Raw genomic sequence first — 14,223 nt, forward strand, 5'->3', positions numbered from 1 at the left:
ATCACATATACTGTTAATATTATACTCACTTCTTACATGAACAAATGTTTGATTGTCTCAAAGTTTGTAATAAATGTCTTTTTGTTGCCAAGTCAATCACTTTTAAAGTAATAAATAACCATTCTAATTTATTAATTGAATGCTTTTCTCCAGAAATTGCGAGGCCAAACTGAAGCACTCTACATCCTGACAAAGTCCAACAACACAAGATTTGAGTTCATTTTCACAAATGTGGTTCCAGGAAGTCCACGGCTCTTTACTTCTGTCATTGCTGTCCACAGGTAAAACAACGCAGAGGGAACATTCAATTGTCTGATCACATTCTCCATAAATGTAAAATGTACATGTTATAATGTTTTGTTTTCTTACAGGGCCTATGAGACATCTAAAATGTACAGGGACCTGAAATTGCGAGCCGCTCTCATTCAAAATAAGCAGCTCAGACTCTTGCCCCGGGAGCAAGTGTATGATAAAATTAATGGAGTTTGGAATTTATCCAGTGACCAGGTACTGGGGCTTGAAAGCTGTCTGATTTTCTTCAATGTAGCATTTTTCAGTTTACGTAAAGGTCCAGTGTGTAACATTTAGGGGGATCTATTGGCAGAAAAGCAATTTAATATTCATAGGTATGTTTTTATTAGGGCGCCATAGTTTCTCCTACACGCTTATTCAGCTGTTTGTTATCTGAAACTTCATCACAAGATGCCACTAAATCCTACACACTGGTCCTACCAGGAGGCATTAGAAAGTTACATTACATATCCCACATGTGTTAAGTACAGTTACATGGAAATGTTAGTAATCAATGCAACTCGTGGTTTTCATCCATTTATTACATTGTTACTTGAATCTAAAGAGTTCACATCTAATACAAAGAAGGTTGCTTTTGAAATTTGATGTGATTACTGGAGATAATTAGATTACAATGAGTTCCTTTTCCTTGACTGATGTCGGTTTTCTTTCTTTTAGGGAAACCTGGGAACCTTCTTTATCACAAATGTTCGGATTGTGTGGCACGCCAATATGAATGAGAGCTTTAATGTCAGCATTCCTTACCTTCAGATCGTAAGTACAGTCCACTCAATAACATCCAGTCCTCCCTTTCCTACGTGCCTCATAAAATAAATGGGCAAGATGAGCAAATATATTGCAAATATATATATATATATATTTTGTTTTGATTGTTTCTAACAAATAAGACTCTTTTTGTTGCTAATTCGTGGCTCAATGCTATAAGAAACATACACACCATGTAGTAACCAGTCAACATTCAAGGTGTATGTAGATTAAAGAATACACTTTATGTAGAGTACACCAAAAAGTACAATAAAAGAGATACTATTAGAGTATGAGCCACCTTTTAGGTTGGTGTACTGTACATCTACACAGCACGAGACATGAGGCACCTCTGTGATACTCAATATCAATATTATAATTCATTTCAGTTCAGCCATAGACAGACACCACTGTACCCTTGCACATAAGCAGATGCTAATGATATTGTTTCTGTTGAAAAATCATTTATTATAATTATTTCTATTTATAATTTATAATTGTATTTTCCCCCTTTTTTCCTTAAAGTGGTCTATCAGAATAAGAGACTCAAAGTTCGGCTTGGCTTTGGTGATCGAGAGCTCACGCCAGGTAACCTGTTTTTCTCTGCTGTCACATTCACTTAAACTGATCACAATATAATGACTTGATACTAATAAATACTGCTTTTTGTTGCTTGTAATACACAAATATACTCTGTATGTCCTTTTGTTTTTAGAGTGGTGGCTATGTGCTCGGGTTTAAGATTGATCCTGTGGATAAGCTTCAGGACGCACTGAAGGAAATCAACTCGTTGCATAAGGTGTACTCTGCCAACCCCATCTTTGGAGTGGACTATGAAATGGAAGAAAAGGTATTGAACATGAACTCCTCAATAGTATAACGAATAAAACATGTGAGAAAGTGTAAACTGTTGAAACTGGAAACCATTTTTGAATTACTGTCACTCTAACAGCAGATTTTTTAAAACCTACATTCCCATAAATGTTTTGAATTCTCCATTGTTGTTGGCTCTTTAATCAGTTCAGCTGATGAGTTGTTGTCATAGCACTGTTTGTCCTAACAATCCTTTCAGCCCCAGCCGTTGGAAGAACTCACAGTGGAACAGCCTCCTGATGACGTGGAAATCGAACCCGATGAGCAGACCGATGCTTTCACTGTGAGTGTGCCCGTTGGCCACCCTTACACCCGCCGCTCCTCTGGGAGTCAGTGGTTTAGTTTTCAGACTCTCAGAATAGCTGTCAGCTCATGAGCCTCAGCATGATGAACAAACATGACTTTATGTTGCCTAGTGCTCTTGTTTGTTGGGAGTGGTGCTCATCAGACAACAATAATCTATTATTACAGATACGGTTGTTTTGATTAAACATATAAAATGTGTGTGTTGCTTGTCCACAGGCTTACTTTGCTGATGGAAATAAGGTAAAGTCTCACAATCAGTGTTATCACCTGATATATGAATATATAGTATGTTGTGTTGTGAAACATTTTGGGCTCTTTTCATTTGTTTCTTGTTGTTCCTAAGCAACAAGACCGTGAGCCGGTTTTCTCTGAGGAGCTGGGCCTCGCCATTGAAAAGCTGAAGGATGGCTTCACTCTTCAAGGACTGTGGGAAGTTATGGGCTGAAATAACATGAAACATGATTAACATTTATGTACTCTATGTAGATATTGTGATTATGAAGGCTACAGTTTATTTATTTATAGGTCAGGTTACAAATTGTCCAGTTTATTCATAGTGAACTGAATTACATGTATATGACATTTATTGTGGAATATTTGTCTAAAACATTTCCTTGTAGTGAATTGAATGTGAAATATAATGCAGTTTGTATTGTTTAAAGTTAATAAATGTATTTAAATACATATTGGAGAGTACATTTTATTGGTACAGTAGGTTTGTACTGTGTCATATATGCAATGTATGTGGAAAGGACACAATGATCTCAGGTTAAATACATAACTGCACAATGCACTGGAGTATTTTAAAAGTCTAAAAAGAGGACAAACTGTCACCTCCTGTCGCAGCAGCTGTTGACTGACCCTGTCTACTTGTTAGATAACTCTCCTGTGCACGTCTCACACACAAATACTGACTCACACTGTAGTGGTCATTACTATCAGTGAATCGTGACTCACTCCACATGTAGATGTCCCTGGAATACACATGATTGTAGTAAATGCCAACCAAATCTGTGTAAAACCTTTTTTTCTTTTTTGTACTTTGAACTGTTTATTTCACCCTATTCAATTGACAGATTATTAGTATAGAGTAAATAAAATGAAAAAGATCATAGTTTATTTTTGTGTGGCCAGACAACAATGTTGTTACTAATCACTAGGGTGACAAGGCTCCACAGTTTACTCTCTGACAGCTGTGTGAGCTTTCCGATTTGGCCAACCCGAATTCTTCATGGATGGGCTGTTTGGCTATATTTAGAGGGGCACTGTTATATTGGAGTGGCTTCGGACCTGGCTGCCTATAGTTCTTCGTCTTCACCAGCTACGACAGTCTGTTGTGAACTTTCCCACTTCCATCCACTTCCTGTCCTACAAGAATGGATCCCCAAGGCCTGAGGGAAGACCTCCGTCTGTTTCAAACCACTTTGCTGCAGGATGGACTCAAAGAGCTTCTGAATGAGAACAAGTTGATCGATTGTGTCCTGAAAGTTGGAGACAGAAGCATCCCCTGCCATCGGCTCATTTTGGCAGCTTGCACTCCTTATTTCCGGGAGCTGTTCTTCTCAGCGGACGGGAACGAAACGGATAAAAAGGAGGTTGTTCTGGAGAACCTGGACCCCAATGTTATGGAGGCGATTGTAAATTACATGTACTCGGCAGAGATTGACATCAACGAGGACAACGTGCAGGATATTTTGGCCGTTGCCAATCGCTTCCAGATCCCCTCGGTGTTCACAGTTTGTGTGAATTATCTCCAGAAGAAGCTGTCAAAGAAAAACTGCCTTGCCATCTACAGGCTGGGACTGATGCTGAACTCTGCCAGACTGGCAATTGCAGCTCGAGATTACATTGCAGATCGGTTTGAGACCATAGCCATGGATGAGGATTTCTTAGAGCTCGCTCCACCTGAACTCTTTGCCATTATTGGAGCGGATGCACTGAATGTAGAAAAAGAGGAGCTAGTGTTTGAGTCCCTCATGAGGTGGATCAGGAAAGACAAAGAGAAACGTATGACGTCCTTAGAAGAGGCCTTTGACTGTGTTCGTTTCCGTTTACTCCCAGAGGAGTACTTCAAGGAAAAGGTGGAGAAGGAGGACCTCATTAAGACTAATCCTGAGCTCCTCAAAAAAATCAAAGTCATAAAGGAAGCCTTTGGAGGGAAGCTTCCCGAGAGGAAAAAGGGGCAAGATGACGAGGAAGGAGAGGAGGGAAAATTGCCTGTTTATCTGAACGATAACCGCAGATATGGCATGTATGCCAAAGACGTGGTTGTGATGATCAATGACACTGCTGTCGTGGCCTATGACGCCCAGGAGAACGAATGCCTTCTTGCTGCAATGGCAGAGCCGGTCCCCCGAAACCACGTCAGTCTGAGGTCAAAGAAGAACAATCTGTATGTGTTGGGGGGGCTGTTTGTAGATGAAGAGGACAAAGAAAACCCACTGCAGTGTTACTTCTACCAGGTATAAACATTTCCTTTTACATTGCAGATGTATTGAACACATCAAAAGTCATTTGGGCTTTAAAATATACCTTTAAATGTGTCTTTCAGTTGGACAGTCTCACTGCTGAATGGATCGCTCTGCCACCCATGCCCTCCCCCAGGTGTTTGTTTGCAATGGGGGAATTTGAAAATCTCATCTTTGCTGTAGCAGGAAAAGATTTACAGTCCGATGAGTCTCATGACACTGTATTGTGCTATGACACCGAGTAAGTTCAACACACCGACCGCTGGGATATTTTCATTGTCTTACGTAACAATATTTATTGTTGAACCCTTTACTTTATCTGCACTTTGTAGAAAAATGAAGTGGAGCGAAACAAAAAAGTTGCCCTTGAAAATCCACGGCCACTCTGTGGTGTCCGAGAACGGGCTGGTGTACTGTATCGGAGGCAAAACAGATGACAAGTAAGACTGCAGTGCCAAGACATTTTTATATATAAAATAAGATTTTCACATGACATTAAACTTTCTTGGGAATCATTTTTGTCTTACTGGTAAAGTAAAGCGACCAATAAGATGTTTGCATACAACCACAAGAGGTCAGAGTGGAAGGAGGTGGCTTCCATGAAGACACCCAGATCCATGTTTGGTGCAGTTGTCCACAACGGGAAGATTGTTGTAGCTGGGGGAGTCAATGAAGAGGGCCTCACAGCTGCATGTGAAGCCTATGACTTCGGAACCAACAAGTACGTTTATTACTACAATTTGTACAAGCTCCTCAAAGTGGTGTGCATGGCTGGTTATTGTTTATCATTTGATACCAATATTTATTTCCAATCTAACATCTCTTTGAGGAAAGCATGTATCATTTAGATTGCAAGTTATTTATGGCTATTTTTATTTTTAAATATAACTTAACCATGTTCAAATAAGGTTCAGTCAAATGTTCAATAAATGTTGTAGCTTTTTTCTGTATTTAAGTGCTTTAAATCAGCGTTTCCAAACCTTTTTGGGGGGTTCTTGACCCCTCGTCACAGAGTTTTTCATCCTCAGATTGCTTCAATTAAAATGTTTTTTGTATTAAACAAGAGGAAGCATCCAGAAAAAGAAATTAGATACACAATCTTCTGTCTTATTCCTTTTATTGTCTTGTAAGGCCCCACCCCCCAGGTTAGGAACCACTGCTTTAAATCTGTGTGGAAAATAAACAGTCAAAAAATCTGAGTTCCTTAAGCAAAAAAACAACAACTTGGAAATATCAGTTTTAATACAGCTGAGTGCATCTTGTTGCAGGTGGTCACCCTTCACAGAGTTTCCCCAGGAGAGGAGTTCAGTCAACCTGGTCAGCTGTGGAGGGGTGCTGTACGCTGTAGGAGGCTTCGCCGTGGTGGAGAATGAGAACAAAGAGTGCGCCCCAAGTGAAATCACTGACATTTGGCAGTACGTGTCCATTTTGTTGCACTATATTTTAAAATACACATGGTACCGAACAATGTCATCTCGTTCACCTTATTTTAATACCTATACCTCTGCTCGTACAGTACATTATAGTAACATGTTTTTCACTGTCCTACCAGGTATGAAGATGACAAGAAACAGTGGACTGGCATGATTAAAGAGATGCGTTATGCAGCTGGAGCCTCCTGTGTGTCCATGCGTCTGAATGCAGCCAGAATGCCCAAACTGTAACAACAGAGACATACAGAGGACTTAACTGCTTTAGGCAAACATATTATGTACATGCTCTTATTTAGTGGCTCCTTTTTAACATATCAGACACCTTAATTGGCTTATTTCTCATAAGTCACCAGCATCTAAACAGTCACTGTTGTTTGGACCAGACATTATCGTCAGCCACCCCTCTTCCACACATGAAATACGAGTATTTGTGAGTATTATGTCCCTCTTCCAGACTTTGTAACCCTTCAGTATTAAAATATTATCTCCCACAGACTCATTGTTCAGATTATTCAAGAGCAGAATTATTGTGCCCATGTGCATGTTCATGACAACTGTATGAGCCTAGTCAGAACAGACTGGATTAAAGGTTCTGGTATAATGATATGCAAGTGTTCATTTCTTATTAATTTTATGAATAAGAGCCTACATATGTTACACATGTAAGCCACACTGCTGTAGAGGTCCAAAACACAGGATGAAATTTAGTCTTAAATTAAAAATGAAAATATCTGCTCATGTTCACATTCTAAAGCTCTATAATCGCTGTTTTGTGTGAATAGACCTTTTTCACAGCAGTCGTTTTGACATAAAAGAGGGTAAACACAGGTGTTACCAATGATACCAATTAAAGTTCAGTTCCATTCAGATCAAACACAATCAGGGTGCTGCCATTGCGCATCTTGGCTCACTGGAAAGGACGTTGAGGATAAACCTTGGCTCCTTCAGAGGCTCACCATATTGACTTACTTTATGATCATAGCAGCATGTAAAAGGCACAAAAGCTGTGCAAAATGTTAATCTTTAGTTGTAATAAATTACCTAAAATGTGCAAATTAATTCAGTCTGTTGAGCAGCACTGATAGCCCACCATTTATGCCAACAATGATAACAAATAATTTTATTTAAAATACTCATGTGAATACAAAAACACATAATTGACAATCTCCCTTAACATGACAGAGGTGGATTCATGTCAACTTCATGCTCAGTCACTAGAAAGAGGAGCACTTGATGTATACATTCTTAAAACTTGCAACTGTTCGGTCATTCAACTCTGAAAATCAGAACCAAAGTGAATGAATGTAACATTACTTTCAGTCTTCAACAAGTATCGCCTTCAAGCAGAAGGCTCGCTAAATAGTTTCTTCCTAAGATATTCCTTCCAGGCATCATTTGTTGAGAGCTCCATCGAGTTCCATTCAAAGTGTGGGATCTGTAATAAAAATAAATAAATAAATAAAAAAAGATTCTGCTGTCTGATTGTGTTTTGCAATATCACTGACAGTGAATATGATTCAGTGAAAGATTCACAGTAACACATGCACTCTTTAAATGATGTATTCTCACCTGAACCACGCGATATCCCAGAATTTCAAGGTGCCTTTTCTTCACAGCAATTTCACCCAGACAATGGGAAACATTTTTGGTGAAGGACCTTCGACCAAGAAAGTCAACAGCAACTCTAGGTGACAAGTAAAAACAGAATGTCAAACATTTCTGGGTCATCTAATTATTCATCTTTAGTACTCAGGTTGTTTTCTGCTCCGTACCGCTGAGCTCCAGGCGGCAGCTTATCCTCCATGTTCACCGGTGATGCTTTACCCCACTGAACCTCCTCTCCTAGCAGTGTGCTAGGCTCGCTGTAGGGCAACGGCTGCATGTTTTTGTCCAGTATGCATTCAAAGTCTGAAAGGACAAAACATGGTCACATTAAACCTCACATCCTACAAATATTCAATTCACAATCATTTCTGATGAATTCAAGCTTGCGTTTTCCCTTTTTAAGGCGAGAGTTCACCTTTGTTCAACTTTAACCAAGTGGATGTGGAAACTGTAGCATAGCTCTTCTACACCATTTATAGTTTGTCACTGCTCTGATCAATATTTATTTAGTTCGAGCATCAGAAACGTGACCTACATCGTGTCCTGTTTTGTGGCTGAGTACAACAGAAGTATAATGTGACCGTACCTTAAGGGTCTAGTACTATGACAACCTGGGAATGAGAACAGGCGGTGTAGGAGAAACTACAGGGGCCATGAAATTCAAGGAAAAATGCTAAACGCCCCAATCTAGAGCCAGTGTTTGGTTTGTCCGTTCTGGGCTACTATAGAAACATGGTAGTTCATGGAAGGCGACCCATGGCGTCTTAAGATATAAACGGCCCATTCGAGGGTAACAAAAACACAACAATTCCTATATTCTGGTGATTAAACACTAATAAAAATATACTAATATTATATTCCATTTCTTTTAATTTAATTTATTTTTTATTATTGTATAACAGGAATATTTACAAACCAAACAACAACAGAAACACGGGGACATTAAGACAAACTGACACAAACAAAAAGGAAAGGAAAGCAGGAAGAAGAATGAATGAGTGAATGGTTGGGGTGATTCAAAGTCTGAGTGACAGAAGTGGTTTAGAGAGGATACAACTCTGGATGATATAATCTATTTCTGTCAACAGATCCTCCTAAATGTTACACACTGGACCTTTAAAGCTTGTGTTTAGGAGTTATAAAGCGAAAAATATATACATGTAAATTGACTTGACTGTCATATGAGCTTCTTTTCTTAGGTGCAAAGACTTTCCGAACAGAATAGAATAAAACGAGACGAAACATCATCAAATCAGTGTTTTATACGGAGATGATATAATATTACTCACCTATGGTATAAAAATACGGAGTGACAACTGCTGCTTGAACGTATTCAATGCCTCCGAGAACTTCAGCCAGGAGTGTGTGGATTTGCTGTTGCGCAGGACTGAGGAAGATATTGTCTGAAAAACATTTGGAAAGGCAATTAATAGTACAGATTTATTTAAATCCCACTATAAGAACCCACCAAAACCAGAAATTAATTTCCGCGCATCTTTTTACTTTTCTTTAGCATCTCCTGGCAGAAGTCGTTATGAAACCAGGGCACCTGGAGATCAGGACACTGGATACACACGTTGCGATTGAGGTCCCTAAGCCGTATTCTGGCCCGTATGTTGAGGACATCAGATAGGGCTGTAAGAAGTTAGCGAGAACATTAGTCCTATTGAACAAGTGTGAACTGCTTACAGAAGTATACTGAAGATGTGAACTTTGCTATCGATGCATATTAACAGCGAAGTGGTGACGTACTTTCTAGTTGGGCATCCATCTTTGCCAGGAAGTCTACACTGAAGATTTTTCTGACTAGTTCCTCGGGGAAATAGTCAGCATTAGCCATTAAGTTTACAATGTAAACTAGCAGGTGTGGGTCAAAGAAGCCTACAAACACAGAGAAAACGTGTTACGGTAAGCTTAAAAAAGAACAAAATGTGTAAATGGATTCACTTACTGATGGTGCGAGTGATGCGCTGGATACAAACATCAAACATCTCATCTACTTGTACAGAATGATAATTCATGGTGGAGAAGGGTAGCATGATGTTATATATTCCTGAGGGGTGAATCTTAAAAACACAGGAAAAGCACAGTTAATTCCTGTTTAATTATTACAGACTTAAAATGCTGTGATGTCTCTTAGAGCACCTTGTCAATGTCTTTAATGGCCAGACTGGCGATACGTTCCATCAGCAGAGGGCAGAGATGGTTTATCCTGGTCAAGAACAAGCCCAAGTCAGGCAAATTGGCCCAGTTTATTTGGTCAATCATCCTGTGCAGTATGACTACCGTCTCTTCGACAAGCGTTTCCTCAAACCAATCTCCCGAAATGGGCTTGACTTCATCCAACAACAAGTCCAGTCGGTCAATCGCTTGCAGCTTCTTCAGCCCGCAGTTGGTCATGTCCTGAAGCAGACTGACGTACCTGCTGCGAGCATTGGTGCTGTATGATTCATCTTTACGCATCCACTTGCCGATGGCAGAAGCAAGGGTGTTGAGATTGGTGAAACTGCACTGGCTCACCATGGCTTCCACTCGTATGATCACATCCTCTTCAAGACGTGAGTAGGGCATCAGGGACAGTGCACGAACCAACGCGGTCACTTCATGGGGGATAACAGTCTTGCGCAAAAGGCTGAAACATAAAGTGTTTTTAGTCTATGTTTTATTTAAGTGTGAAGCAAAAAAAAAGCTTAAATTAACACTTACTGTATATTAACTTGTCTTAATTTTTTGAAGAGTTCGGGGTTCTTGTAATGCAACTGATAAAGGGATTGGGTGACACGGGCCACCTCCAATGGCTTGTAGAGAGAAAGGCTGCATTCGATTGCTGACGCAAATCTGGAAAATAATGACATATTATGAAATATTTAAATACATACTTTAATATATGTGTGGACATTTGTCTTTTTACATAAAAAAACAAAATACACAACATTTGAAATGATTTATTAACAAGACAAAATGGGATTTTTTTTTTACGATTAAAAAATAAGCTTGCCAGAGCTTTATGAAACTAGGTAACTGATATGTTTCCAAGGTCAAGAAGAGACCGATACAGATTTTAGAAGGCAAAGATTTACTAATTACCAATATGGTGGCTGATATAGTGATGTTTTTTGTATTTTTAATATTTTGGGGGTTTTTATTGCCCTTAATCGATAGTGATGGTTGAAGAGTGACAGGGTGGGGATGACACAGGTCAGAGTTGAGCCCATGGCCGGTGCAGTAAGGACTCAGCCTTGGTACATGGGGGCGCCAGCTCTACCAGCCGAGCTATCAGGATCCCCCGATATAATGAGGTTTGAAACTAGAATGACCTTTTCCAGAATGACTGATATGGCAAAAGTCCTCATAAGACTGTTTTCCTAAACAAATATCTTTATTAAAGAATATTTTAAAAAGCAGTTAAATATTCTTTAACACGTTAAATCATTCAACATGTACATTGTCAAACAATTCTAGTTGACATTGCTGAGAGTTGCTTCTTCTCTTTTACTCTGACGCAGTGACGCCAACATTTTACAAGTATTTTTTTCTGCATTATATACACCGGGAATGTCAGTTGCATACAAATACCAATACAATACCGATGTGTCTGCGTTTTGGCCAATATATCGGTATCTCAACCTAAGACAATATGGGCAAGGAAATCCCTTAAAGTGTGTCTGCTGAGGAAGATCATGTGACACAATCAAAAGCCCCAGAAGAGCTCCTAAACGGGTTTCCACGGTCAAGAATGAATGCTGAGTGTTCCTCAAAAAAATGTTTTTGTCATTCCTGTACTGCAATTATTACTGACATTACAACTCATTACTTGCTAGCTGACATATATCGATACATCTGCTTGTTAAGCTGCGAAGGTCCTCTATGGCAGAAATATGGACTCACCTTTGAAGTAAGGCATGATTCTTGCTCCGAATCGAGTCTAGAGTTTCAACCATACCCACAGTCTGCTGTACATCGAGGTCATCCACCCACAGGAAGGCAAGTTCCTCCAACCTAAGAGGGATGAAACCAGATGGGAGATCTGTGAGACTCAAGAATCACTGTAAAGGGTTTAGATTTCCACTGATAATGACACAAACCTTTCAATGGTCTCCTCGCTGGCTATCGGAGCCAGGCAGAGAAACAGTTTAGTGAAGGAGAGAGGATCGTTGCATGAATCAACCAGTTCATGTAGCCTTTTTTTAATAGCCAGCCTGAAGTCAAAGGTGCTTATCTGCAGGAACAGATACATCCCCGCGATGATGCTAATATCATCTACATCCATAGTGTGAATGTGCTGCGAGATTATCTTGTTGCACTTCTCCAGCAGAGGCCGGTGAATGTTCCTGATGCTGCGCAGGAATTGCACCACTCTCCGCGAGTCGTTGAAAGTTGAGGTATTCGTGGGGTCTAGAAGCTGATCTGCCTTGTTAATGAGGGCATCCCGAAGCTTCGGTGACGCCAGGTTTGCCACGCTAATCATCAGTGTAGTTAGGACCCTGGGAAAACATGACCACATGGTAAATAAACAGTATGAGGCACTTGTATTTGTATTTATATTTGTATATGTGTCTCATGACCAACCTGGGGTCATCAATAGACGACAACCTCTGACTCAGAATATTGACAATGTGGCCCATAAGAGGGCTTTGTTGAAGGTGCAGATCAGTTAGACAGGTGGCCAACTTCGACAGACATGGCATTGAGAATCTGCAAAAAAATCCAAATTTGTGTAACATCTCATTAGTGCTGAAACAACGAGAAACTTAAAGGGACACTTCACCCATTTGCATTAAGCTTTGTATCGTTAGAAACCCAGTCATATTTTTGAATGGTCGTGCACCATTCCCTCATTTTCCCCTGAGACGGGAGAGAAAATTAACGGATTTCCAAGTGTCTGCATTCCATAAGAATTCCCACAAGTCATTTTGCATTCACTGGAAAGCAGGAAAAGTCTCAATCTTTGTTTTTAGGAGGGGGTGAGACTACAAAACCATCTTTTCTTCGGTCAACATTAGGCACCAAAATTCAAAAATTTATGTTACATTTCGACAACATATCATAACCCACTATTCAATAAAGATTAATGTTTCCGGGATGAAATTGCTTCTTTAATCCATAAACTGATCAACAGGAAATTTATTTTGACACCAAATTTATCTTACTTATCCCTCACCAGAAAAAAGAACACAACAACATTTGCTGGTTTCATGTCTATAATGTGGAGATGTAGAGCTTTTCTCTGTTTATTCAATATTTTTTGGGTTTGGGAGAAGGCAAGTTTGAGGGTGTCCCCTATGGCTTTGTAGACAATAAAATGATGCAATGGAAATAATTAAATTGCAGCCCTTAGAAAATCTCATTCTACACTCATTAAAAACCCATATGTAAAAGCAATCAATACCCCGTCTTAATCTGCGCCACGGCTTTACTGAAAATCAAGCTGCTTGAACAAGAAGAAATTATTGGCTGGCAATTCAACCTGAGGGATGGAAAAACCAACCACAGTTATGTTTATAATACTACCTTATAATCAATTTCAAGATACATTACACTTGACTGATTGACGTCTGCATCTTAAATGTACCTTGATCAAATTTGTAAAGCAATGTCCCGACCAACCCACAATAACATTCTCCATAATGGAAAACTCTGTTCTCCGACAAAACCCTGAGAAGTCAATGAACTCTGGGTGGCCCTGATGTAACTTTGAAGGATTCGGTGAAAATGTTGCTGTCTTTCTGAAAGTCCCAGAGCAACTCCCTATAGCCAAGACTCACATGGTTCCCTGATGAGCGTTTGCTACTCTATTCTTGCCCACCACCTCCAAGCACACTGCTTTTCAAAGGCACCACTACAGCAGATCCTGCAGTTGCTCCAGAACCTATCTGTCCTGGTCGCTGTCCCCACATTGAAGGACTGCGAAGGAAGGAACTCACACCCGAAGCCGAAACATCACCCACAAGGACCTCAGCTCAAATTATAAATGTGCACTTGGGGGGTTCTTCATTACTCCAAACACAGGGGTCACTCAATGTCAAACCACGTGGCAAGCGAAGTACAGTCTGCATGGTAGGAGGTTGTTAGGTGCATACATTTAGGACCTGGGTCAACAACAAAACAATCACATAGAAATACTTATTTTAACTCCTGTTTCACAATTGTTAATCATTTTTGTTAACAACCTTAATCGTTATAGAAGAAAAGATGTTGTTTTCTTTAATTTATTAAATCAACAGTGAAGTGAAGTTACCCTTAGTGTTAATATGCTGGCCTCAGGTTCCAGAAATACGGGTGATCTAAACACATGAATGCAGGAGATTTCAATGATTTTTCTCTACGGGTGGATTCCTTTTAATTCCTGCTGCCCAGCACATAAAACTCGCGGTTAATCAACGTGTACGGAACAAAGCATACTAAAACGGACTCCCAAATCCCCCAAGATCACCCTGCTGGTGGGCCTTCTCACGCAGATTTCTATCCAATCCACACAGATA

General features: G+C 39.8%; 3 protein-coding genes across 3 annotated transcripts in view; 2 read left to right on the forward strand and 1 right to left on the reverse strand.

Annotated features, from left to right (window-relative positions):
• The window catches only part of bbs5 (Bardet-Biedl syndrome 5), a 5,106-nt gene extending 2,187 nt beyond the window's left edge, over positions 1–2,919 (forward strand). The window contains exons 5-12 of the mRNA XM_035676582.1: positions 154–281; positions 372–507; positions 970–1,065; positions 1,582–1,644; positions 1,772–1,906; positions 2,129–2,212; positions 2,452–2,475; positions 2,579–2,919. Of these exons, the coding sequence (XP_035532475.1) occupies positions 154–281; positions 372–507; positions 970–1,065; positions 1,582–1,644; positions 1,772–1,906; positions 2,129–2,212; positions 2,452–2,475; positions 2,579–2,680 (768 nt within the window). The 3' untranslated portion in view covers positions 2,681–2,919. The remainder of the gene's footprint in view (positions 1–153; positions 282–371; positions 508–969; positions 1,066–1,581; positions 1,645–1,771; positions 1,907–2,128; positions 2,213–2,451; positions 2,476–2,578) is intronic.
• A 593-nt stretch (positions 2,920–3,512) lies between these two features.
• On the forward strand, positions 3,513–6,742 carry klhl41a (kelch-like family member 41a). The gene is made up of 6 exons (XM_035676654.1): positions 3,513–4,697; positions 4,787–4,944; positions 5,036–5,143; positions 5,239–5,424; positions 5,972–6,118; positions 6,256–6,742. The coding sequence occupies exons 1-6, from the start codon at positions 3,612–3,614 to the stop codon at positions 6,365–6,367; spliced, it is 1,797 nt and encodes a 598-aa protein (XP_035532547.1). The 5' UTR covers positions 3,513–3,611; the 3' UTR covers positions 6,368–6,742.
• A 486-nt stretch (positions 6,743–7,228) lies between these two features.
• On the reverse strand, positions 7,229–12,480 carry fastkd1 (FAST kinase domains 1). Its single transcript, XM_035676653.1, has 12 exons — positions 12,311–12,480; positions 11,827–12,225; positions 11,630–11,740; positions 10,448–10,579; positions 9,887–10,373; positions 9,693–9,807; positions 9,494–9,622; positions 9,245–9,376; positions 9,031–9,144; positions 7,909–8,044; positions 7,706–7,820; positions 7,229–7,571 (listed from the first exon to the last, which is right to left on the reverse strand). Exons 1-12 carry the CDS (start codon positions 12,463–12,465, stop codon positions 7,476–7,478), a joined length of 2,121 nt encoding a protein of 706 aa, XP_035532546.1. The 5' UTR covers positions 12,466–12,480; the 3' UTR covers positions 7,229–7,475.
• Positions 12,481–14,223: the final 1,743 nt, after the last annotated feature.

The sequence above is a fragment of the Morone saxatilis genome, unplaced genomic scaffold, assembly GCF_004916995.1.
Source record: "Morone saxatilis isolate NCDOM2014 unplaced genomic scaffold, NCSU_SB_2.0 Contig5, whole genome shotgun sequence".
Classification (NCBI taxonomy): Eukaryota; Metazoa; Chordata; class Actinopteri; family Moronidae; genus Morone; species Morone saxatilis.

Excerpts from the sequence above, each read along its gene's own strand:
- klhl41a (XM_035676654.1), top strand. The coding sequence starts at position 3,612 with ATGGATCCCCAAGGCCTGAGGGAAGACCTCCGTCTGTTTCAAACCACT. Across the intron at positions 4,698-4,786 it reads TGCAGTGTTACTTCTACCAG|TTGGACAGTCTCACTGCTGA; the intron begins GTATAAACATTT and ends TGTGTCTTTCAG. Across the intron at positions 4,945-5,035 it reads GTATTGTGCTATGACACCGA|AAAAATGAAGTGGAGCGAAA; the intron begins GTAAGTTCAACA and ends TGCACTTTGTAG.
- fastkd1 (XM_035676653.1), bottom strand. The coding sequence starts at position 12,465 with ATGTTACACAAATTTGGATTTTTTTGCAGATTCTCAATGCCATGTCTG. Across the intron at positions 12,226-12,310 it reads TCGTCTATTGATGACCCCAG|GGTCCTAACTACACTGATGA; the intron begins GTTGGTCATGAG and ends ATGTTTTCCCAG. Across the intron at positions 10,580-11,629 it reads AATCATGCCTTACTTCAAAG|ATTTGCGTCAGCAATCGAAT; the intron begins GTGAGTCCATAT and ends ATTATTTTCCAG.